Source organism: Haliaeetus albicilla, chromosome 8 (assembly GCF_947461875.1).
Source record: "Haliaeetus albicilla chromosome 8, bHalAlb1.1, whole genome shotgun sequence".
In the NCBI taxonomy this organism is placed as follows: Eukaryota; Metazoa; Chordata; class Aves; order Accipitriformes; family Accipitridae; genus Haliaeetus; species Haliaeetus albicilla.
The window spans coordinates 41531828-41554061 of NC_091490.1; the positions used below are offsets into that span (position 1 = coordinate 41531828).

Here is a 22234-nt window from a genome sequence, read left to right on the forward strand (position 1 = left end):
TATTGTGAGCCAGCTGCCATTTCCTCCCGAGCCCTCTCCTGCACTCCAAAAACGCACAAATGCCAGCCAGCGTATCTCTTTCCAATATTTTAATGAGTCGCTACATCTTACACTCATAATTATAAAAGAATAAGAATCCATAAAAATATTTTCTTTTCATAATACGCACTTAAAATACTCCAGGGCAAGTCAACGTGGTTCATTTGGGTTTCATTTTTTTTCCTTTTTGCCCCTGGCAGAACCCTTGGCTTGAGGGGGGTATGTGCTCCCCTGAGGTGCGATTGCTCAATCCCCCCTCCCCAGAACTGCAGTTCCTGTTGACCAGGTAAATAAAAACCAGAAGAGAACATTTGCTGAGTAGATGGGCAAGGGGAACAGTCACTGACCCGCAGAGAACTGAAGCACAGCCAATTTCAGTGCACATCTGAAAGCTCAGGGTGTCAGGGAAGGAGAAGGTGGGATCAGGAGGCAGCACAGAGAACAGAGAGAGGGAGGATTTGCATAAATATTATCCATCTTGTGTTGCAAAAACCCAAATGCTGCTGCGATCTCTGGAGAGATGATCTCTGGTTGTAGCCAGCTGCTTCAGCTGCCGTGCTACCTGTTGGCACTACTCTGCTTGTGAGCGGCCATTAGAGAAAGGTATCAGAGGACGCTGTTACCGACCCCAGCCACTTCCTCCATCTGCTCTGCAAAATTAAACTGAAAAATAGAAAAGACTAGTGTTGCATGCTTCTGTAGAGCTCTCTTCACATCCCAGGGCTCCACATTGTCGCAGCAGGGCCAGGACACAGCAGCAGCAGTGATCAGCTCGCCTGGGGCTTAACAATAGGTAGTTCTCTCTTCCCTCCCACTCCTGGCTTAAGGCAGCTTGCTGATTCAGCTCTTCCATTTCCAACACAGGCACTGAGTTCTTGCAGGTAAGAGCATGGGAACTGCAAAGGTGCAGTGAAAGGGGAAAAGGATGGGGGAGAGAGAGATGGACACAAACCTCAGCCTCGGGAGACAGACCACTGTCCATTGATTCCCAGGATAGAGGGAGTAGCAGCAAAAAAAGCATTAACAGCCAGGCCGGAGGAGAGGAACAGGATGAGCAGCCGAGCAGGGGCAGACCTCCAGCTTGGAAAGTGAAAGAAGGTGGCACTGTCCAAAGGGAAGGTGCCCTCCACCCTCCCCCCTCGCTCAGGGGGGGACACCCAGCCCGGACGTGGGCACTCAGCCATTTGTGCTCTGGGTTAGATGGCTGTCGAGGGAGGCGGTAGTGGCAGGGCACAGGAGGGGGAGGATGAGCTGTCAGTGTCCAGTTTGCAGAGGCTTGTGCTCTCAGAGGTATTCTTGTAGAAAGTGCAGCAGCGTGATTTCATAGTGCTCTCCTGACTCAGGGCACCGAATACTGTGTCTCTCGTTGGGGTAGATCTGTGCAGAAGCAGAGAGACAGGGCAATTAGCCAGGAGCAGCTCATTCAGCACAGACAACCCTCTCTCACATCAGCCCTTTTCGCTCAACCCAGTCTCCATCGGGACAAAGAGGTGCCAGGGAATGTCTAGAGCACCAGCCCTCTCCCCGCCTCATTGCGCTGGCATGTGCTGCTAGTCTGCTCGGCAAGTCAGCCACCTCTGCTGCCACCAGCCAAGTGAGACAGCAACAGCTCAGCGGAGAAGGAAAGTTCCAGGCCTAGGGCCGGAGCCCTGTTTGCAAGTGCTTTTAGATACAGGCCACATCTGCCAGCAATAAAACAGCCACAGTGCCACCTCCCGGCCACCTCTTGGAGTCGAACTAGGCATTTACTGTCATCTACATTGCAACGAGATGTGGAAGCATCTGCCTCCACCTTCTCCTACTCCCCAGAACACACAGCACAAAATGTTTTCTCTTTCCAGATTTAAGGGACCTTCCCACTTCAGTCTTCTTCCTACCTGCAGCTGGTAAGGTTTTCCAGCCCGGATTAGCTGTGATACCAGGAAGTTGGTGTGAAAAAAGTGCACATTTTCATCCAAAAAGCCATGGAGGATGAGCAAACGATTTGGCCTGGAGATGGGATGAAAGATAGGATGAGAAACCACATAAAAAGCTCTGCAGTGGGTCTGAGCAAAGAGCTGCCAGTCCATAAGCCAAAACTGAGCAATGGTCAGGCAGTCAGAATAGTGTAAGGCCATGGACGTGGTCCTCAACCCCGGCAAAGGGGCTGGGGTACAATGCCCCAGCTTGCTGCAGAAGGCAGTGACTGGCCACATCAGTTAAAATTAAATGGGATAAGAATCCATCCATTCTTTTGGGATTCAGCAGAGGTGCAACTGGTGGCACCAAGCAGGACCCAGGAGCAGGTTTTTAGCAGATCGCTCAACCCCACAGTACTCACTCATTGGGAAGCTTTTCTACGTGTAATGCCACAGAGCCAGCCTCATAACCTTGCTGGTTGTTTTCTGGGATATCCATGTACCGCTCAGTATACCCGGTGTCATATGCCATCCAAACTGTGACAGGAGCACCTGCTATAGCAATCTGTCAAACAAATAGGTGGCAGGAGACAGCCTCAATTATCACGTGCTAAAGAGTTCAAGTGTTCCCTGTCTTCCTGAAGAGGAAGGAAAAACAGGCTCTGGACTGTTCTGTCACTCAGACCAGGACTCTTCTACAGCAAACCCACATAAAACCCAGATTCCTCCTCTTGCTATTCTTCTTATGGTCACAATGGGGCAAATTCCTGCATATCGGCACTAAAGGCTTCCCCTTTTCAAGGAGGACTTGTGGAATGATCCATAAACTGTGCTGGGGACTTGGGAAGGGGATTAGGAATAGTGCATCAATTATCTCATTGGATGCTAGGTTAAGTCCTCCATTGGCAGTCACTGGGGAACAACCCCATCCCAGAGACCCCATTCTCATCAAGCCTCAGACAGGTATGATCTGTAAGCAGAAGGCAGGACTGTAGCCAGGAGCTACAGGCAGGACTGAGGAACATTTTCACCTGTCCATCAGAAATATCAAGCAAAAAAGCCAACTCAATGCCAAGAGTTACAGAAGCTGAGAGCTATGTGTCCCAAGGTGACAGCCCCACGTCCAGACTTACCTTGAAGACATTGGGTTTACAGATAAGACCCATGAGGGAGAGAAAACCCCCATATGACCAGCCATGTATGGCTACCCGACTCAAGTCGATAAACCCGTATTTTTCTGCTACATAATGTAAACCTTCCACCTGGTCTTCTATTTCCACCTGACCCTAAAAGGCAACAAGGAAGCTCAAGTTAGTGGCTTTCTAAATCTAGAAACTTGAGACAGAAAAGACAAAAGCACCACTCACACAGGAAACATGCAGCCAGGCAGCCTTAGAAAGAGCAAATGAGCAGAGATTCATCAACAAAAGTAGTACATTACCATTTGGTTTTTCAGTGCCCCTTCAAATTTGAGTCCGCGCTGGCACGAACCCCTTCCATCAATCACTACCACAGCATAGCCTAGGGATGCTAGCGTGTTTAGCCGCAAGTACTTGATTCCTTTGAAGGAGTTATTCACTAACTGCACCTGCAGGAGAAGGGAAGAAAGTTTCAGAACTGAGCAGCTGCCTTCCAGTACCTTCCTCTGTCTGTCCCACTCTGTAGGATCCCAAGCTGGACAGCAGCCGTTAATCAAGCTATCAGAGCCACGCAAATCAGACTCAGTGCTGGAAAAATCATCTGAGGTTTGAAGCAGAGGTCAGAGCACAGGTCCAGTGCTCCTTGCTAACTGAAGTATAAGTCTTGATGCATGACCAAGCTACACGGAGCTCTGCTCTGGGCAGCAACACCATGCCTGACGCCAGCAGTTAATTTGGATTATTACCTGAGGGCCTCCATACACGAAGAGCACTGTGGGATGCTTCTTCCCAGGTTGGACATCATGAGGTTTGTAGACCATTCCATAGAGCTCAACATCTGACTGAGTGCGGAAGTGAAAGATCTCAGGTGGGACATAATCTGGGGGACAACCTGCAGAAGGAAGTTCAGACACTAGCAATGCCATAACTGGCAGCAGGCTCTGCCCCTTACCCCACCCAAACAAGCTCATTCTGTTCAAATTTGACCCTAGACAAGGGCTCTTTCAATACCAAACCATACCAAGCCTTAGCAATGCCTCTCAGAGAAGCCTCTTGCTGGGAAACATACAGCCTCTATCTGCCTGCATAGCGCAATAGGCCATATAAAGAGTGAAGGGATCACACAAGAAAACAGCATCAGCTGGGTATTCTCAGACAAAGCACTCTATGCCATAACAGCAAGATGTGGAAGGTTAAGAACAGGGATGGGTCAAATGGAGAAAACATTTGCAGGAGCAGGAGGGATTCAGGTGCTGCTGTGAGCTGTACCTAAAACCTTAAAGCCTACAGCCTTAAAATGAAGTAACTGCTGCATCCCAGATACTTGCCCCCTCCCTCTTCAGACAAATCATGAATGACAAAACACCTAACACCACAGTCATGTAAACCCTGGAGCACTGCTTTCGCTCAAAGCATGAAATAGTAACATCTTAAAAGCCCATATACCATTTCCTGGATGCTATCCACCAGAGATATCTCCTCTGCAAGATAACACAATTCATTTTCCCTTAGAGTTACTTGGGCCACTTCCCTCTCCATCACCTTTGGCTACTACTAGTAGGAAGAGCATCACAGACATAACCGAGCACCGACATGTTCTACAGGACTTACTGGCTGCCTCCATCATGCTAGCCCAGAACTTGGGCTGCTTGTGGAGCGGGTCATCATCAGAGCCACTGAGCTTGTAGACGTGCACACAAGGTGGAGTGCTCACGCTGCTGTAGTGGCTGATGAACATGTCAAAGTTCTACAAATGGGAGAAAGAAGAGTTAGAGGAACAAGGTCTTTCATTTCCCACATCTAATCTCCTCCATGCAGTTCTCAGACAAGAGCTCCCACATCTCAAGCAACCAAGACAAAGAAGCCCTCAGGACTCATTACTGGTCATGATTCATTACCATTCCTAGTTAGGATCCCTGTCAGTCAGGAGACAAGGGCCTCTTGTATCTAAGAAACAACAAACCTGGCTCATTGAACAGCTGTGGGAGAAGCCTGGAGTGGTGAGTCGCACAATTTCTCCAGGAGACTCATAGCTGACTACGTAGAGGTGGTGCTCCAACGGGGTGTCCTTTGTGCCTTGGAAATACACCAGCTTCGTAGTCTCATTGACCCAGATCTATGTGGAAAAGAGAGGGCTCAGCGACAGAAGGATGACAACTACTGCTCCTTTGCTAGTTCAAACAGTCTGTCCCCAAGCAGAGTCAGCTTAAAACACAAATAGACCATGACAGACTGCTCACGGCATTAGGGACCGTACACAACGCCTGTGGCTAGAGAACACATACGCAGCACTTATGGAAAACTGCATATAGTCCAATGAAGTAACAAAAAGCAGTCACTCAGCTTTAAAAGACTCAAAGCATTTGCTTACTACTGAGCATAAAAAGTTGGGCTCTGTTCCCCACAGGTGAAAGTAGGAAGATTCTGTGCTTAAATATGGCATCTTCCCATAGTACATCTGGATTATAAGGGTATATGTGTATTTTTTCCAGCAATCATGATAATGAATTCCCATCTGTGGAAGGATCAGTCTAATAGCTCTAACAGTACCAAACTTTAAAAACATATTTTAATGTGGCTTGATGTCCAGATAAAGCTGCTTCTAAAAACCAGCTGGCCAGCCAGGAATAAAGACTACAGCTGTTAAATACTGCATTCATCCAGCAACAGTAACTGAACTGTTTTCCACCTTACGGTTTCCAAATGCTATTTCTGGCTAACCCGCAGTTTGAAGACCACTGGACAGCAAAGGGAAAAAAATATCCAACTCAATTGGCCAGGAAAACTGGGCAGAGCCCTGTGGAGCAACAAATGCATCAAAATAATTGCTGCTAACACAATTTTAGCCACAACACATGCAGGGAAGAGCTGTGGCCAAAATCAACAGCATGTACAGTGAGAATCCACATGGGGAGGGACAGCAGGTTAATTGCAGATTGAGGAAAAGCAGCAGAAACCAAATGCATGGAGCTGTAGGCCTTTTTAAAAAGCGAGAAGTGAAAATCCAGATTAATTGGAAATGAACAGACAAGGTCTTTATTTTGACAGAAATCACCCGGGAGCGTTAAAGATCAACCTCGGAGTTAATTCCTGAAGCAAAAATGGAACTAGGTTTCTACAAGATTAATAAGAATTCATTTCTGTCTATTCTGCAACCAATACCAGATACAGTTTCTCCATATTCTAAATTGCTTTATACTCCCTAGCTGCCTCCTTCTTAAAGGCTCTGCTGAGGGATCAGCTGGAGACCAAGAGTTCACTCTAAGCGCTAGGACATATTTCCAATTCACAAGTACTCATTGGGGTTAAAATGCTTTGGCAAAGGCAGCAGTCCCAAGCTTCTCCACAAAATAGTTCTTTGTTGCTCTTGAACCTCAGACTTTTTTCTTTTTTTATGGCCTGACTCACTCATGGGATTTACCTAAGGAGCAATCTGAAGTCTGATTAAAAAGGCAATCAGTTCAATGTGCACTGGACTACAGCACTTCTGGGGAAAGCAGAGGCAGCAATAAAAAGAGAAACAAAATGAAGCTTAAGTAGTTCTAGCTGGTCCCAGGCGTAACAGGGCGTAGGCCAGGACTGTGGGCAGACAATGCAGAGCTGTAACACTGCAAGAGAGAATAAAAATAACCACTACCTTTGATCCATGCCTCGCCAACACCTCCCATTCTCCACCAGTCAGGGCAATCTCTTCTTTGATAGGACATTTGAAATCATCTAGAAGAAATAACATGAGAATAAATCACTGGCTTCCCCAAAAGATAACACAAGCAGATCAGAGAGGGAGCTCCCAAAGCTGAAACGCCAACAAAGTGCCACTCTTACCCTCACTATGGACATATGGCTGCGCCCAGTCATAGCTGCCTTGCTTTAGGACCGCTGTGACTCTGTACAGGTGACAGAAACCTGTTTTGCATTCGTTGGCTCGGATAAAGCAGAGTTCTTCCTCCTCTCCCTCCGGTTGGATGAAAGGATAGAAGATATCATGAACCTGTCACACAAGGCAAAAGACACATCAGTGATTTGTATTGAGACAGCAAAGACGTAGCCAAGGGAGTCAATGCTGAACTACTGGCTTTCAAAGGAAAGGCCATGGGGGAGAAATATCTCAGATGAGCAGCTAGTGGGAAAAAGCCCTTCCATATTTTCCTATTACCACAAAGAAACCCTGGGTCCATGTAGAAGACTGCGTGCTCTGGGCTGTCCATGGCTACGACCAAAATCAGCACCAGTCTGGCCTCCGAGCTAGACGTTTCAGCTATGTGAGTCCCACTAGATGGTTGCTATTCCAACACCTTAGGAAGGCCATGGTGTGAACTTCAGGCCCCTTGGTCGCTTCAGTACAAAGACGTTTAATCTTAGAGGCCGAAGTTTATTCCCTGACCCCTGTGTCCGTTACCTACCTAAAAAAGGTACAACAGATTCCAGGGATTAGGGTTGCTCATGCTTCAAGAAGCCATCTAATCTTGTAATAAAATAACCTCAAAAGAATGGCAGTGTTACATGCAAAAGTGTCAGTGTCCGAAGTGCCTGTGTTCACCAAGAAAGTTAGCAAGAACTGAATGAACAGTTCCAACTACAAGAAAATGGCAGAATCCTCATCTCTTCCAGTGCCGAGTGCATGAAGTCCTTCTAATGGCTTTATCAAACCCCCTGAATTAACACCAAATCTGGCACTACCAAGGAGCAAAGCAGTCTGCTGGAGCATGGACTAAACTGGACACACAGCCAACATGAAAATGGTTAACTGGGGGAGGAAGGGGAAGCCTGTCTTCTCCCCCCAGCCCCAAGCCTCTTACATTTATCCACACATCAGTGGTTTCTTCATAGATCACAAATGGCTGGACATTTTCTGGCACAGTTTTGGCAAATTCAGCGCGTTGCTCCTCATTCTCTGGGACTGGAATAAAGAGTGCTGGAGGCAAAAGGATTAGCTGCAGCCGTTGCTGAGGTCTGTCTAGGAACATAGCCCAGGCACTGGGGAAAGAAGTTGGAGATGAATGTCAGTACCACAGAATAGATGTCCCTTTCTAACACTAACATGCAACTCTTCCCCCCCCCACCCCCCGGCAGAAAGGATTTAGGCATCTGAATGCAAAGCTTTTCTCATCATTGCTGCTTTCTAATCTCCTGGAAGCTTTGCCAACAAACATGTATTGCCAGACATCTCTGGTATTTCACAGGGGTATCGTTCAGACAAGATGTCTGACAGATTTGCCAGAGTGTCTATTCCAAGGGAGCACTGTTAACAGAACCCTGTCTCCAGAACATAACTCTTCCTTGGACAGCCCCTTCATCAGGAAGCACCATTTGTTTTCTAGCAAGCTCCTAACGAGCTGAAGCGATCACTCTTAAAGTGATCCATTTGTAGCTTCCTCATTGCACGCTGCACTAGCAGGGAAAGGCACAGACCTAAGACAACTGCCAAGTGAAGGAGTCGCTTCAGTCTCAGCCTTGTTCCTCTCCAAGGAGAGTCATTTGAAGTGGTGCTGCACTGCAGGCCTCTCAACATGACAGATGGCAAGCCACCGCTGCATAGTGCGGCTACCCCAAGGCCTGGAAGTGCATCAAGGGAAGTTTCATCATTAAGACAGACTTTCAAAAGAGCCAGTTCTCCCTAGCATCTCAGTGACTGTGGACTTCATGAACTGATATATTCAGCACATTTAGATAAGCTCTGGTGCAGAACATAAGAATCACCTATGGGATTACCTTCTGTAAAGCTGTATGAATTTAGTTTCCAGAGCAGAAAATTAATGATGAGTTACAGAATGCAATCTTCAAAGACAGCTAAGTCACCTTAACTTGATCTGCACAGAAACTAGTTAATAGTCAAGCAAGCTTTTGAGGGGAAAAAATTAAGAGCTTTAAAATTTCAAACCAATCAGATTGGTGTGAATTCTGTAACTCTTCAGGGAAGGCTGGCCAGCACAAGGCTGGTATCACATTTTGGAGCAATAGCAAGCTATGGGAGCACACCGGTCACAGAGCAATCTTTTCCCCTTGTACACACTGCACAAAGGACTTAGCACCATGCAGACTGCCCACTTTCCCATGACACATTCGGCATTGATCACAATGGACCAATGAATAACGATAAAACTGCTTACAGTACATTCTCATTTTCAGCAGGAAGCATATTGTACTTGTGTTAAACATCTTCAACTCAAAAGAAGTCCCTAGGACTGCTCGCTTAATACATCAATGTCATTTAATTTTGTGGTTGTGACTTAAACCCCGCAGCTTGTCACTCTGGTCTACATTTGATTAATTCCTACTTTTAGGGTGTTATAACACTGAAGAAACCAAATACTCATGTGCCATTTCGGGCACTCATGGCTTTAAAACCAGGTCATGACTACAATACAAAGCATGTCGAGGGCCTGTGGTAGTTCAGCCAGGGAAGCCCTTGGGAGCATTAGTTTGGAAGAAAAGCTTATGTACTATTTGCCATCTCGGGTCCATCCAGCACGGGCAATGTACTCCACAGTCGGAAACAATGCAGCAAAGGGTTGCACCAGCTCCTTGTCCTGAGCACACACGATCTGCAGTAAGAGGAAGGTCCAATATCAAATCAGACTGCTACCAGACCTCCCCACCTCCTCCTATGGAAGCTCAGCAGAATGGGAGAATAAGGAAGTTTAACTACTGGCATCAGCAAGGGTCAGGCCAGGAGAAGCAAGCCTTTCTACAAATGGCAGGAAGAGAAGGGGAAAACAAGCTTCAAAGCAAAATGATTTTGGCATTCAGCCACAGAAAAGGATACAGCCAGGGACTGAAGCCCAGGATTAGATTGAGCTTCAATCCTCCTGCTCTACTACTGACAGTGTGGTATACCAGGCTAACCCTACTTCTTGCTTCCCTCCCTTCTCTCAGCTGCCTCTCCACCAGAACAATACTTTTCAGCATTTTAAAGTTTTTTGTGTTTCTTGGATAAATGCATTATAGAACCAGGTATTACAACAGGATGAAAACAAAGACTAACACTGTCTAGGATTTCTTAGTGACCTTGTCTTAATTTTAGGGAGTTTCAGAAGCAGACAGCCCTCCTGTGCAATATGCCATTCCAAGTTGTTATTACTTACCTTACCCTTGCTGTCTGTTTTAAATTCTGCCAGTTTTAACATAATCTTGGGGTTTTTGCTGCCTGCAGAGAAGGAGTGAAAGAACACCACGATGACCAATGTGAACCATAGTTATAAGCAATACAGCTTCCAGAAAAGAACTGACCCTGGTCCTACTAAAATGGCTCTGTGTGAATGTACAAATATCAAATTATGTATGTGAGCAAACACCAGTGTAATCACAAGAGTCATTCTGGGTATGGGAAAAGTTTGCTTTTGCCTTGCCTAGTTGGCTGTGCATGTTCTCAGGAGGGAGAGGAAAGACGGGATTCAAAATGTATTCCAGCATACACTACCAGATATATTCCATTTTCTCAGCAATCCTTTCATTTAAGCTGAACTTTAAATCCCGTTCCTTTCTTGCAGTAGATTTTGGGCTCAGAGACTCAATTAGGCCTCAACATTTACGACCAGCTTCTACATTCTAGTAAGTACCCAGATTAATCATGCAAAGTTTACAGCACAAATTCCACTGCTGCTGCCAGCAGGAGTCAAGAGTTGCATTAGCGGCCCCACGGTATTTCACTTACCTGTCCTGGGGTACCGATAGGAGTCTGTTTTTCTCTCCTCCAAGGCAGGTGAAGGAACATGAATTATCTCCACCTCTGACTCATCCACTTCCTCATACAAGATCCTCAGTGTTTTTAAATCCTCTGAACCTAGGACAGATAGTAAGCATGTTTGCTACAGTGTTTTCCAGCTGTTTCTGACTTGCCTGGAGCACTGCGGCAATACACTCTGGTGCAGGGTGTACATCTCCTGTATAGCCACAGCTCCTAGTGACCACCTGTGAATACTCCTCGGAGCACAATTCTAATCCCTCTGTGTTTTGCTCCTTCAGGTGGCCCCCCCAGAAACAGACCAAACCCAGGCCAAAGGAAAACCCTGCTCAAAATATCATTCATATCAGGGTCCAGCAGCAGTTACAGCATCAGAATTTGATAAGCAGAACACTGACTGACCTTCTGTGGAAGCTGTGGGACACCACCAATAGCCCGTGAACCGATCAAACTCCTCCTGAATGACAAAAGTGGCTACACCAGCAGACTTGGGGTCATCAAGAACATTGGATAAGCCTGGAGAGGAACAAAGGAGACTGCATTTACATCTCCTTAGAAAAAGCCGATCCAAAAGAAGAATGTACTTGAAAGAAATAAGACATGAGCCCTTCCAGCCCAAATTTGTCAGAAGGCATTTCCTTTTCAATCTGGCAAGAAGCACCAGTTACCTTTATGGCAGTATGTCATCCGCTTCTCCTCTCCTGTCTCAATATTTGCTACCCACAGATCATTGTTATTAATGAATGAAAAGAAGGCAGGGTCAGCAGGGCAGATCTTGGGATCCATTCGTGGCCCTGTGCACTGAGTCTTGATCTCCAGAGGCTTCATTGGAGACACCTACAGCAACAGACACAAACAGCTCTGTACCAAATCAGCTTCCAGCTTCATATTTAAAAGGCCTAAACTACAGATACAGTACAGCCCATGAAATGAGGGCAAACACAGCTCTGATAGGACACAAGAGAAATGACCACAACCAAACAGATGCAGATGTGCAGCTATCGCCAATCAAAACCATTAAGTCCATTTCAGGTGACAGTCATAAAATCACTAGCAGACTCACCATGAAACCATTCTTGCCTCCATCTCGACAATGAAAGAGGCTGTTGCTGGCCTGGAAGAGGAATAGGCCACTCTCACTGTGGAAATCGTAAGATGTTATACCAAAGACACCAAGTCGCTTGCGTTCCCTCAAGAGTTCCTCTTCTCTAGAATATATCCCATGATGAGGGGTTGCCTAGTATTGAAGGAAAGGAAAATCTGAAAGAATCTGCAAGGAGAGAGACTTTCACAGAACAGGAATGCTCCAAGACTGGCACCAACTAGTCTGTGAATGCCCGAAATACAACATACCAGCCAAAACCAGCCAGCAGTCTTACCGTACAGGTCCATAACTACTGTACTCTAGGCTACTGGTGTGCTCCAGGAGGACTAAACCAACACATGCCCCAAAGTTCCCTCTACATAAGAGGGATGAATTGCGAGTCTATCATTTCTGCAGTTGGCACTTCAGCATGAACTGAGGACAGCTGCACTTGCTCTGCTTATGCAAATCAGATGTAACCAATTAACTTAATGACGTTATCTACAGCCTTCACAAACAGTTTCCATGTCAGACACTACAAACAAAAGTTCTTCCGGGGATCTTGAATTACGCTGAAGAGGACTAGCAATCCAAATGGGGACGAGAGAGCTAAATTCTCTTCCGCCAGGAACCTTTTTAGTAGGGAAGACAGACAAAAACCCTCCACTCTCTTCTTCATCAATGCTGTTAGTGACAAGGGACATTAAGATACTAAAATCAGGGAGGGGAAAATTCACCTTCTTTCTGGTTCACTTGCAACAGAGTGTAGGGCAGATGCAGCAGTTTAAACTCAACTTTCCCAACTTCCTTAAAAGCAGGAAAGATGACAGACAGGCATTCCACCAAGCACATGAAACAAGCATGGCAAGAGCCCAGACAAGATACCCAGAAGAAAGGCGCACTGTCCTGATAGCACGTAATCTGAGGCAGACTACACGCTAGTTTAGAGTCCGCTTTGCTAGGTCAGCCCTTTGCTTGCCACATCAACTGCTGTTTCACTCCCACTGCCAGCTCTGTTGCACATACAAGTGACTATCTTGTATTATGAAGCAAAGAATTCTCAAGACAACATTCCTACCAATACCATTCTCTGTGTCTTATACACTCATGCTATTATCCGTACTGTTCAGCAGAGTAGTACCCACCATACCAGCCCCGCAACATCAGCCAGTTTTCCCAAGCACTGTCAACCCAGGTTTGTCACACTTCGGCTTACCTGAAAGTGATCCAGCATCTGTTTCCATGACAAGAGTAGCAAGGCCTCCTTCCGTACCTTTTTGGGAATCTCTGAGTAAAGAAGGGAATTCTCTCGGCTACCATATGGCATTCCTATTAGGAGGACAAAAGCATCATCCTTCTTAAGGTTAGTTAGCCAGGACGAAGAAAACCAAGAACAAACTGAAAAAAAAGTCTGATAACAGAAGGGTTGGGGCTATCCAGAGGCTTTTACCAGCTGTCATTCCCAAGCAGCTCCCAGTTCAATCACAGAATAATATCTAAATTATTTAAATTTAGATATTTATTCAGAAATTTCTCTAAGCAAGATTTAACACTAACCAACCTCTTCAGAATTGGTTACGTCCAACTTTTCTCTCTGTGGACTGTTCAACCCATGCCCTAGATCCACTTGAAAAAAGCCACTCCCTGAATGGGTGACTCAACATTACGCTCCACATTTCTCAGCCAGAAATTTGCTACAGGGACCTCATTCAGGCCAACGCAGCAGCCTGCAAGAGGGGAAGAAAAAGCTTGGAAGCTCTAGAGAGCCCATTCAAATGTGAAACAGTATACTACATAGTCAAAAGACCTTATTATTTTATGTAAGCCTTTGACTGTGGTTATCACATAAGCTACTGGCCTTCATCCAACTTCCAAAACAACCACGAGAAATAAAATATCCTGACACACGATTTTGGGAGTTTCAACAAAATCAAAGACCATGAACTTGCCCTCTATGTATGCTGTAGAGACTCCCTAGATGAGAGTTTCACACAGAGAAACGTGCCCTGATATTGTCTACTCTGCACATGTTCTGGGCAAAACAGAAAGATTCTGAGCCGGTTCACCCAGCAGTACAGTTACTTAAAATTAAAACTGAAATATTAATAAGTACTCAGGAAGCAAAGCAATATGTGAGCATATAATCCACTGAGATACAGAAACACCAAAGTGCTGAGCATGTGGTGTTTAATATAAGCAGCATCTGCCACGATACAACATAAAATTCTACGGGGATAGCCCAGGAACGATTTAAGATGTCCAAACAGAAAAAACTGCAGATAGGAACAAATTACTATATATACACACATTTGACATTGATCCGACTGTGACCTGGACTTCTCCTTATATTAGTACTTTCTACAACGACCTCAGACTGACTACAATCAATCAAAAATTACAAGAAAAATACTGCCTTCCTCCCCAAAAGACATTATACTTTGCTCCCAAGTGGAGAAAAGTATTCAACCCCTACAGTAAAGTTCTTCAGAAGTCTTCATCCTACTCTTCGGCATACAGTCACTAACAGTATTCACATAAAAACTTGAAAATGTTATTTAATGTTGGGACAGTAATAGCATGCTGACGTTAAACACTTATGAACTGCTGAAATGGGTTCTGAGTATTTAACAGTGCACAGTATTCAACTCAAAAGATGCTCGTTATGGCAAAAGAAAGAATCACCATTTATCCTTTATTAGGAATGCCTGAGAAGAAGTACACCGGTATTACCTGGCAGATACTGATCTTAAATGATGGATCAATCTGCTCTATGCCCTACACATTTCCTTAAGGAAAAGAACACTGAAAAGACACTCGTGTATCTTCATTCCTGGTTCTGACTCCTGTAAGAGTCACACGGGTGCAGAACACCAACCAGCCAGTAGCTAGTCCGGTTGCCATTTCATACAACAGAACAACATTAAAAAATTTTTAAATTAGCCACTTAGATCCTTAGTTCTTTAGTCATCTAGATCAAAAACCTGTATCAAAGTCAACTTGGCCTTGAAATACATTCAGCTTTAAGTCTTACTGTTCAGACTCAACAAGAAAAAGAAGCTAACTCTGGATACTGCCCTTTACAGTAGCACTTGTGTCGTAAGAATGTATGAGGAAGTGTAACAAATCAAGTCACTGGCGCACAGGAGCTGCTTAATGACAAAACAAATCAGTCCCTCAAATCCAGCATCCTATGAACTACAGTGACCTACAATCAACAACTCAAAAAAGAAGGAAAAAAAAAAGCAGGGTCATTTCAGGAAAGCAGCTGCCGTATGGAGTTGCACATCAGGCAATTTCTTTACTAGCCCAGTAATGATCAGCTCATGCCCCAAAGCATAACAAACTCTTTATAGTCTATAAACCTTCCCATGTTACCAACCACAAAATTATCCAGTTAGTAAAATCCAACCACTCTGTCACTAATTACACTGTGGCTCCAACTGTAATGAGGGACCTGTACAACACAGCATTCTGCTGTTTTTCAATCCTACTGTAAGGAAGAGGATATTTCCCTGTGAATACCACTAATAGCTCATTCCCACCTAATCTTTGTTTTTCTTCCCCCTACTCTTGAAAGCATTCTACCTACATGGTACTTAATAAAGCAGGGAGACCCCACCACCCTGCCATTAATACCTTGAACTTGCAACATATAGTTAGTAATTACTGACAGCGAATTCCTTGGACAGTCAGTCTGGTTGATCAATCAAGTAAATCCCATTTCTCCTAAGCTACAGAGGCACAAGATAGTCCTGAGTTTGAGGAACATCCCTTCTCTTGCCCCATCACCTGGACTGACCTGGGCTGCCAAAGGACACTGCATTCACACCTCCGTCACGAGGTAGGTCTGGCTAGCCAACACTTCCCCTTAGCAGAAAACCTGTGGTTAAAGCACTTATCTGAGACTGGAGAGGTCTCTGCTCAGTTCCAGGTGTTGCTATAGATTGAGCATGCAAACCTTGAGCAATGTTACTTAATCTCAGCTCCCCCATCTCATAAATGGAGATACCTCCCATCCTTTTCCTCGCCTGTTTAGACTGGAAGCTCTCCCATAACATATTCACACCCAGCGTCTGGCATGCTGGCTTACCCAGGTAATAAAGACGATGAGAGTGCGGGCTGGACTCTTCTGTTTTCCGGACAAACTGGAAATCATGGGGAGCTTTGTTCACTATCATGCCCGAATACTTCCTGCTGCTGTGAATAATGTCACGCAGCCCATCCCAAGAATGCTTTTGCACCTGGAATTGGGAAGGCACATCCTCCATCTCGACCACTTCAGAGCTGTCTGATAGCGTGTCCACTGCAGTCATCCTCTCTTCCCCTTCAGAACTGGACAAAAAACTGATAGAGAAGTTGAGGGAGAGAATTAAGCCTTAAAATCAAGCAGGCATATTTTGTTGCTTAGGGAAAGCTCTAAGCATGCACCAAGCTTAAGAGAACAGGCACTCCTTAAACTACAGATCCTAGGATTCTCTGCACTCAAAGATTACATTTTAAACATACATCGACGTACTGTGAGGAAAAGTCCATCTCCCATCCCATACTGAGTCCTGTAAATGAAGATACTAACCTCAGAAAACTTGCTCTCCCAGGACTAGTTCTAGAAATAAGCTGTTAAAGGAAGTACAAGCAGCAGTTCTGGTGCAGAAAATAATCAGCTTGACTCAAAGGAAAAACACCCCAGGAATTTGGACGGATAAGTCATCAAAGCTATGACCTATCGTAAAGGCACATAAACTTCTGCCCTGGAAGACCACAAAAGTGAAGTCCACTTCCTATCCTAAAGGAAAGCCTGCTCATCACTTAGAGGTTGAAGCTCAAGCACAGCACCTCACTTACCTGAAGAGCTATTGCAGCCAGGAATGAAGTAGGAGAGATGGCAAAACAGGAAAAAACCAGAGCAATTGCCTTTGCTAACAGAAGGATGACAGCAGTAACAGACCCTGGTCGTATCCTGCAAAACGTGGCATGCATTCCTCATACATTTCCAAGCTAGCAGTTATTGAATGAGAGTCTACAAAAAACGCCTCCACATGCAACTACAGCAAATGTTAATTTGAGGAGAGGTGGACTAACAGACTTGCCCAGGGTCAATGATGTAATCTATTGCAAAGCAGGAATGAGCCTAGGAGTAGGGAAACCAGTTTTTGTCACCCCATTCGAGAAGCTGGATTTCGCTCCGTGAGGACATCAGTTGTTTTGGGGGTACTCAGAAGAATGCTACAAAGAATTTCAGAAGAACTTCAGTTTACTGAAAAAATTAGGCTGGAGAAGTTTGCTCCAGGGAGACAGAATCGCTACCTTTGACACAGCATCAAGATGGCAAACCAGTGACTAAGGATTACACTAAAAAATGCCTTGTCCTCAGCAGCACCAAGATTTGAATTTCCAAATTACACGTTTCTTGAATGCTGCCTGTCGTTTGGGACAGTGACGTGCATTCTGACAGAATAGCTTCTAAGACATAGCTGTCATACTTCAGGATTAAGGAAGAATGACACAAAAACCAAATCTTGAAGACTTCGGACTCAGTAAGATGCACAATGAATTCTTTCCCAGCAAAGAGAATCGGGGGAAAGGAGAAGGATGGTTATTTATATCACCACAAGAAAACACTCGCCTCTGCCCATTTTCTACCATGACTATTTTTCAGGAGAACCCTGAGTGTTCCTTGAGGATTCCCCACCAGCTTGCACCTTCTAACAAACTCTCTAAAAGGAAGTTCTCACCTAGTTTGACATCTTATGCAATTACAGCAGAAGATGAGCAAACCTAAACCAAAGTACAGCTGGACTTCCTTAAACTACAGGCACATGGTACAAGGGCTGTAAATATAACCATATCTTCAAACCGCTAAGTCCCTAAATTGTACAAAATGTGCGAATAATAGCAACACAAGAGCAAGCTCCTGAAATAAATCTGTAGGTACTCCCGGTACCTACTGCCCAGCAGTAAATCCACAGCTTGAAAATGAATAAAGAAGAGTATTTTCCAATCAAAGCCAGGCAGGAAGCCCAAGTAAAACCACAAAAGAGAATGTGACGGGATGTTCTAAGACTGAGTGTGTCTGTGGCCTCTACTGCCTATATCCAGGGTCTCCATTACAGCAACTAAAATTGCATCTGAAGGCAGAAGTGTTGCCTATCAAAAACACATGACAGGAAGACCACAAAACCCCATAAACTGGGTACAATTCTCTCAACCCAATGCCACTGCAGGTCAAGTCAGTCAATTAAAATAATCCGGCTTTGGCTCAAGACACCTGACCCTTAGGTTACTCTCATCCAGCTGGTAAAACTGTCTTACTCAACCAGCTTGACTCCTCACAAGGGAAAGTTGCACCTTTAAGGGCTCAGAACAGTCCACAAGTGTAATACTGGCAACTGTCCCAAATTGAACTGGAGGCTGCAGCCCCTTCCAAACTATATCGCCATGATGTTATGATTCACTAGGGAAGTGAAAGGCATAACTTTTAGCTCAGTACTGTTCTCATCCTGGTGATTTTGACACTGGAACAGAGTGGAGCAGTGGGATAAGCAAAGTAGCCATCACACAAAGTTATGCGAAAGTGTTGGGAAATACCACTATCATAGCTGGAGTGTGGTGGAGTCTCACAAAACTTAGGTCCTGACACAATACAGAGTAAAAAGAAAATCCAATTTCTTCATCCACTGCTACAGCCATCTCTTGGACAAAACGTAGCAAGTATTTGGCAACACCATCTACATAAGTAAACAAGTATAAGCAGTAACTTATCTAACTGAAATCGCAGACTGAATTTTGGGATTAAATTATTCAAAGGTGAGTTGGATCAAGACACCAATTTTAACCATCTGATTCTTAGACAGTCTTGAAACTTCAGCATCAACATAGTGCATCTGAGATTTACGCCTTACTGGAGAAACACTGTCCATTACAGTCCTCACGCTGAAGCACTGATTTAGATGATTCAGTGCTGTTGCAGAAGCACTGCTAACCCCACTCCCAAAAACATCTAGCTATCCCTTGGAGGTCTTTTTCATGCTTTTTCTGCTCTGCCTGGCCAGGCTAGATGGATGAGGCGTACATCCACCAAGCCCTCCTTCAGTGGGAATGCGTTAATCTGAAGACAACAAGCAAGCACAGGTGGGACATCAGCACAGGAAAAAAATTGTAAAGCTTGGAACTGGAAGTCAGTGAAACAAGTTATCTTCCTGAGTCACTTCCTGACCCACAGATCCTGACACAGAGCTCCCTAGGCAGAATGATATACTTGGGATTTTTCAGAAACCTCATTTGCTCCAAGAGGTGATTATGGCTCTGTCCCACACAACCTAAAGGTCAGTAAAGGCCCTGGGAGTAACCAGGACACATACCTTCTCCAACTTCCTGCAGTCTCGTTTTCCAGACGAACCCTCTTTATCTTCTGCATTAACTATTCAGCAAGCTGGGCAGGACAGGAAACTAGGAAGGAAGAGGAAAAAAGCAAATTTCATATAACTGCGGTTTCTCCCGTCATAGAAATAAGGCTATATAAAAGCATCCTCCACAGGTCACATTTCCAACTGAGTGGGGAGGCACAAACAAAATCCTTGGTTTGCACTTTACAGTCCAAATCTGTTCTGCCAGCACATGCTGGATATTAACAGCCCAGATAAATCTGAGAGAGATTTCTTCACCTGAACAATGGGACTCAGTGAACTCTGTGGCCTGCCTCTTTCTTTCCTACAAAATTCTTCTTAAAATCTGAGAATCCTCAGTACTGACTCTACCTTTTATTCCCCTCCCAAAATCCTGAAATTCTCAGATGTAGCAGGTACTAAGAATTGAGAAAACAGAGGTCTGGTCCATACATTTTCAGGCAAGAGTCAAACAAAGGACACCATAAGGAGCCAGACAGAGGGTCAGCAGCCCCACTACTAACAGCGTCACAGTCCCACCTGGGACATAAAAAACACATTTGTCTTCCAAGCCAGACTGCTGTTTCCCTCTGCCTCAGCCTGATGCCACGGAGGAACCCTGGTTCACCACACAAGCCCATTTTCCATGAGCATAAGAAGGTGCTACCTTCACTATCATCCTCTCTGCCCAAGTACATTAAAGTATAAATATCTTTGTCTCCTCTTCAAGAGAGCTCTGAATCACAGACACACCCGAGACCTGCCGCTGTCTTTTGCCAAGGCCCCTGCTCTGCCCAAACAGCCATTTCTCCAACAAAACCGCACTCACAGAGGATCAGGAGAGACACAGCATCACAAAGAAGCGCCAGCAGTGAAGCTCCTAAACTGCAGAGGAGAACAGAGAGGGACGAAGTAGCAGCATCCAGTAATTTAAGGGCAATTTTTGATGCAAGCACGAAGGGCAACAGGAGCGATGCTCAGGAATGCTGAGTAACCTGGTCTGATCTCACAGCTGACCCTGCTCTGAGCAGGGGGTTGGACTAGAGACTTCCCAAGGTCCCTTCCAATCTCAGTTATTCTGTAATTTTAATCATTCAGAGAAACATCTCACCCCCATCCCACCTGCCACAGCTCACACGTTCACAGAGAAAAGGAACAATAACATCCTCCAATGCTGAACCCAGAGGAAAAGAAACTGAACAAAACAGACATGAGAAATCAGATACCTGGCATGAATCATGATACTCATTTGTCAGTGAGACCCTGAGGGGCCTGCTGGTGCGTTCAGGAAGAGCCAAAGCAACACAGTCACCTAGAGGAGCCCTTACAAACGTGTCCCTGTCATGGTTGGGAGCTCAGAGATCTCCTTCTCCAAAAATAAAAGCAACTGAGGGTGGAATAAACCAGTGGAGCTTTCTGTATAGAGGGACGAGCTTTGGCAAAGGCTGCCAGCAGCCCATGTCCATCTCCAAACTGCGAGTGGGGCTGAACGCCCTGACAGGGAGCTCCTGCCCTTGCTGCAGGGGAAAGCCAGGCCAAGGGTTAGCAGGAGAGGGGGGAGCCCAGGGGAAGGAATACCCTGACCCCCCCCTCCTCCCTCCACTGCTGGAGACGGCTCTTTGCCTGTGGAAAAAGAGGAGCAAGCAGCTTCTCCTCTGCCTAGGTAGAGCACAGGCGGCTGGGGACACACACACACACAAACATCCCCCTGTCCCAGGACAAGGCGTCCCGCCCCATCAGCCCACCCCTGGGGGGGGGTATGCTTGGGGGGGGTGAAATGCAAACAACCCCCTCAGGGCCAGGCCGCCCTCCCACGCCTGGAGGGCAAACCGTGGGAGAACAAACACCCTCCCAGGGCAAGGGGTGCCCGCCCCTCAACCCCCCCAAAACTTTGGGGAGGGGAAAGGATACAAGTCGGGAGGTGGGGTGGGGGGGCAAATACCCAACCCTCGCTCCCTAAGGCACCCCCCCAGCCGAGGGGAGGCGGGGGAATGCGGCCCACGGAGGGGAGCAAACACTCCTTCCCCGGGGTCACCGCCTCACCTCCCCTGGCCGAGCCCTACCCGTACCGGGGGGGGGAAGCCCTCCCCGCCTCACTTACCCGGGGCGCGGCGACGACCTCCCCCTGACGGGTGGGGGGGGGGGGGGGGCAGCTCCTCAACGGGAAAAGGGGAGGGGGGGGGGGAAGCGGCGGCGGTGTCGGTGGTGTTGGTGGTTCCGTCAGTCCCGCTCCATGTCCCGGACACTGGGCAGCCCCGGAAACGGGGGAGGGGGGACGGGGCGGAGGGGAGGAGGAGGAGGAGGGGGGGGAAAAGCGGGGGGGGCGGCGGCCTGCCACAGGGCGACCTTTTACCCGGTGGCGGAAGTGGCGGGCGCGCGGGGCGGGATGGCGGGAGCGCGCGGGGGGGGGGGGGAGGTGGAAGGGAAGTACCAACTCGGGGGGGGGGGGGGAAGCGGCGGCTGGGAGGAACCACTGTGCGTGTGTGTCCTCCTGCGGGAGGACGGAACTATTCTTCCTAGTGAGGGGGGTAGAGAGAGAATTGAGGCTGGCAGAGGGTAAAAAAAAGACACAAAGTGAATAGTCTTTCCTCACCCAGACTCAGAGACGGACCCTTAATTCAGCTTTTACTGCCGCCGTGGGGCAATTGTGGTGCTTTCCTCGGCCCTCGCTGCGGGCTCCCCCTCCCACCCCGGCGGATGGTTGGGCCCAAGAGGTTGCGGTTGCTGAGGGAGGCCGGGAAAGACTATTTCAGCGGGCGTTGGTGGTATAGTGGTTAGCATAGCTGCCTTCCAAGCAGTTGACCCGGGTTCGATTCCCGGCCAACGCAAGAGCTTGCTTTTCTTCACTCCAACTTTTTTTCCCCGCTCCCCACCGATTCCAAAGCTAATTCAGAACGTGCCTACACGCGAAGTGCCCCGCACGGCTGCGTTTTACCCACCTGAACACCGGCGGTCGACCAGCCGGGAGTGGCGGGAAGCTGGCGCTGCCCAGTGGTGCGACACATGGT

The 22234-nt window shown here is 46.6% G+C and overlaps 1 protein-coding gene and 1 non-coding gene across 6 annotated transcripts; one reads left to right on the forward strand and one right to left on the reverse strand.

Moving 5' to 3' along the window:
• Positions 1–74: 74 nt before the first annotated feature.
• DPP9 (dipeptidyl peptidase 9) lies at positions 75–22187 on the reverse strand. Of its 5 annotated transcripts, XM_069790257.1 has the most exons (22): positions 21328–21464; positions 19203–19290; positions 16086–16188; positions 15935–15989; positions 13061–13173; positions 11824–11997; positions 11429–11597; positions 11163–11276; positions 10731–10859; positions 10162–10223; positions 9521–9621; positions 7876–8053; positions 6902–7067; positions 6714–6793; positions 5040–5192; positions 4688–4823; positions 3823–3968; positions 3379–3525; positions 3071–3223; positions 2360–2502; positions 1917–2028; positions 75–1416 (listed from the first exon to the last, which is right to left on the reverse strand). In XM_069790257.1, exons 2-22 carry the CDS (start codon positions 19256–19258, stop codon positions 1324–1326), a joined length of 2583 nt encoding a protein of 860 aa, XP_069646358.1. In that variant the 5' UTR covers positions 19259–19290; positions 21328–21464; the 3' UTR covers positions 75–1323. The 5 variants fall into 5 exon arrangements, with proteins under 5 accessions (XP_069646358.1, XP_069646356.1, XP_069646354.1 ...); XM_069790255.1 differs by lacking the exon at positions 21328–21464 and adding an exon at positions 22166–22187 and having other exon boundaries at positions 15935–16188; XM_069790253.1 differs by having other exon boundaries at positions 15935–16188; positions 21328–21462.
• On the forward strand, positions 21983–22054 carry TRNAG-UCC (transfer RNA glycine (anticodon UCC)). Its single transcript has one exon. It is a non-coding gene; the product is annotated as a tRNA-Gly (tRNA).
• Positions 22188–22234: the final 47 nt, after the last annotated feature.

Coding starts and splice junctions, on each gene's coding strand:
- DPP9 (XM_069790255.1), bottom strand. CDS start 19,258: ATGCAGAAGATAAAGAGGGTTCGTCTGGAAAACGAGACTGCAGGAAGT. Junction 11,998..13,060: donor AGATGCTGGATCACTTTCAG/GTAAGCCGAAGT, acceptor CTTCAATACTAG/GCAACCCCTCATCATGGGAT. Junction 3,224..3,378: donor GGGCACTGAAAAACCAAATG/GTAATGTACTAC, acceptor GTTGCCTTTTAG/GGTCAGGTGGAAATAGAAGA.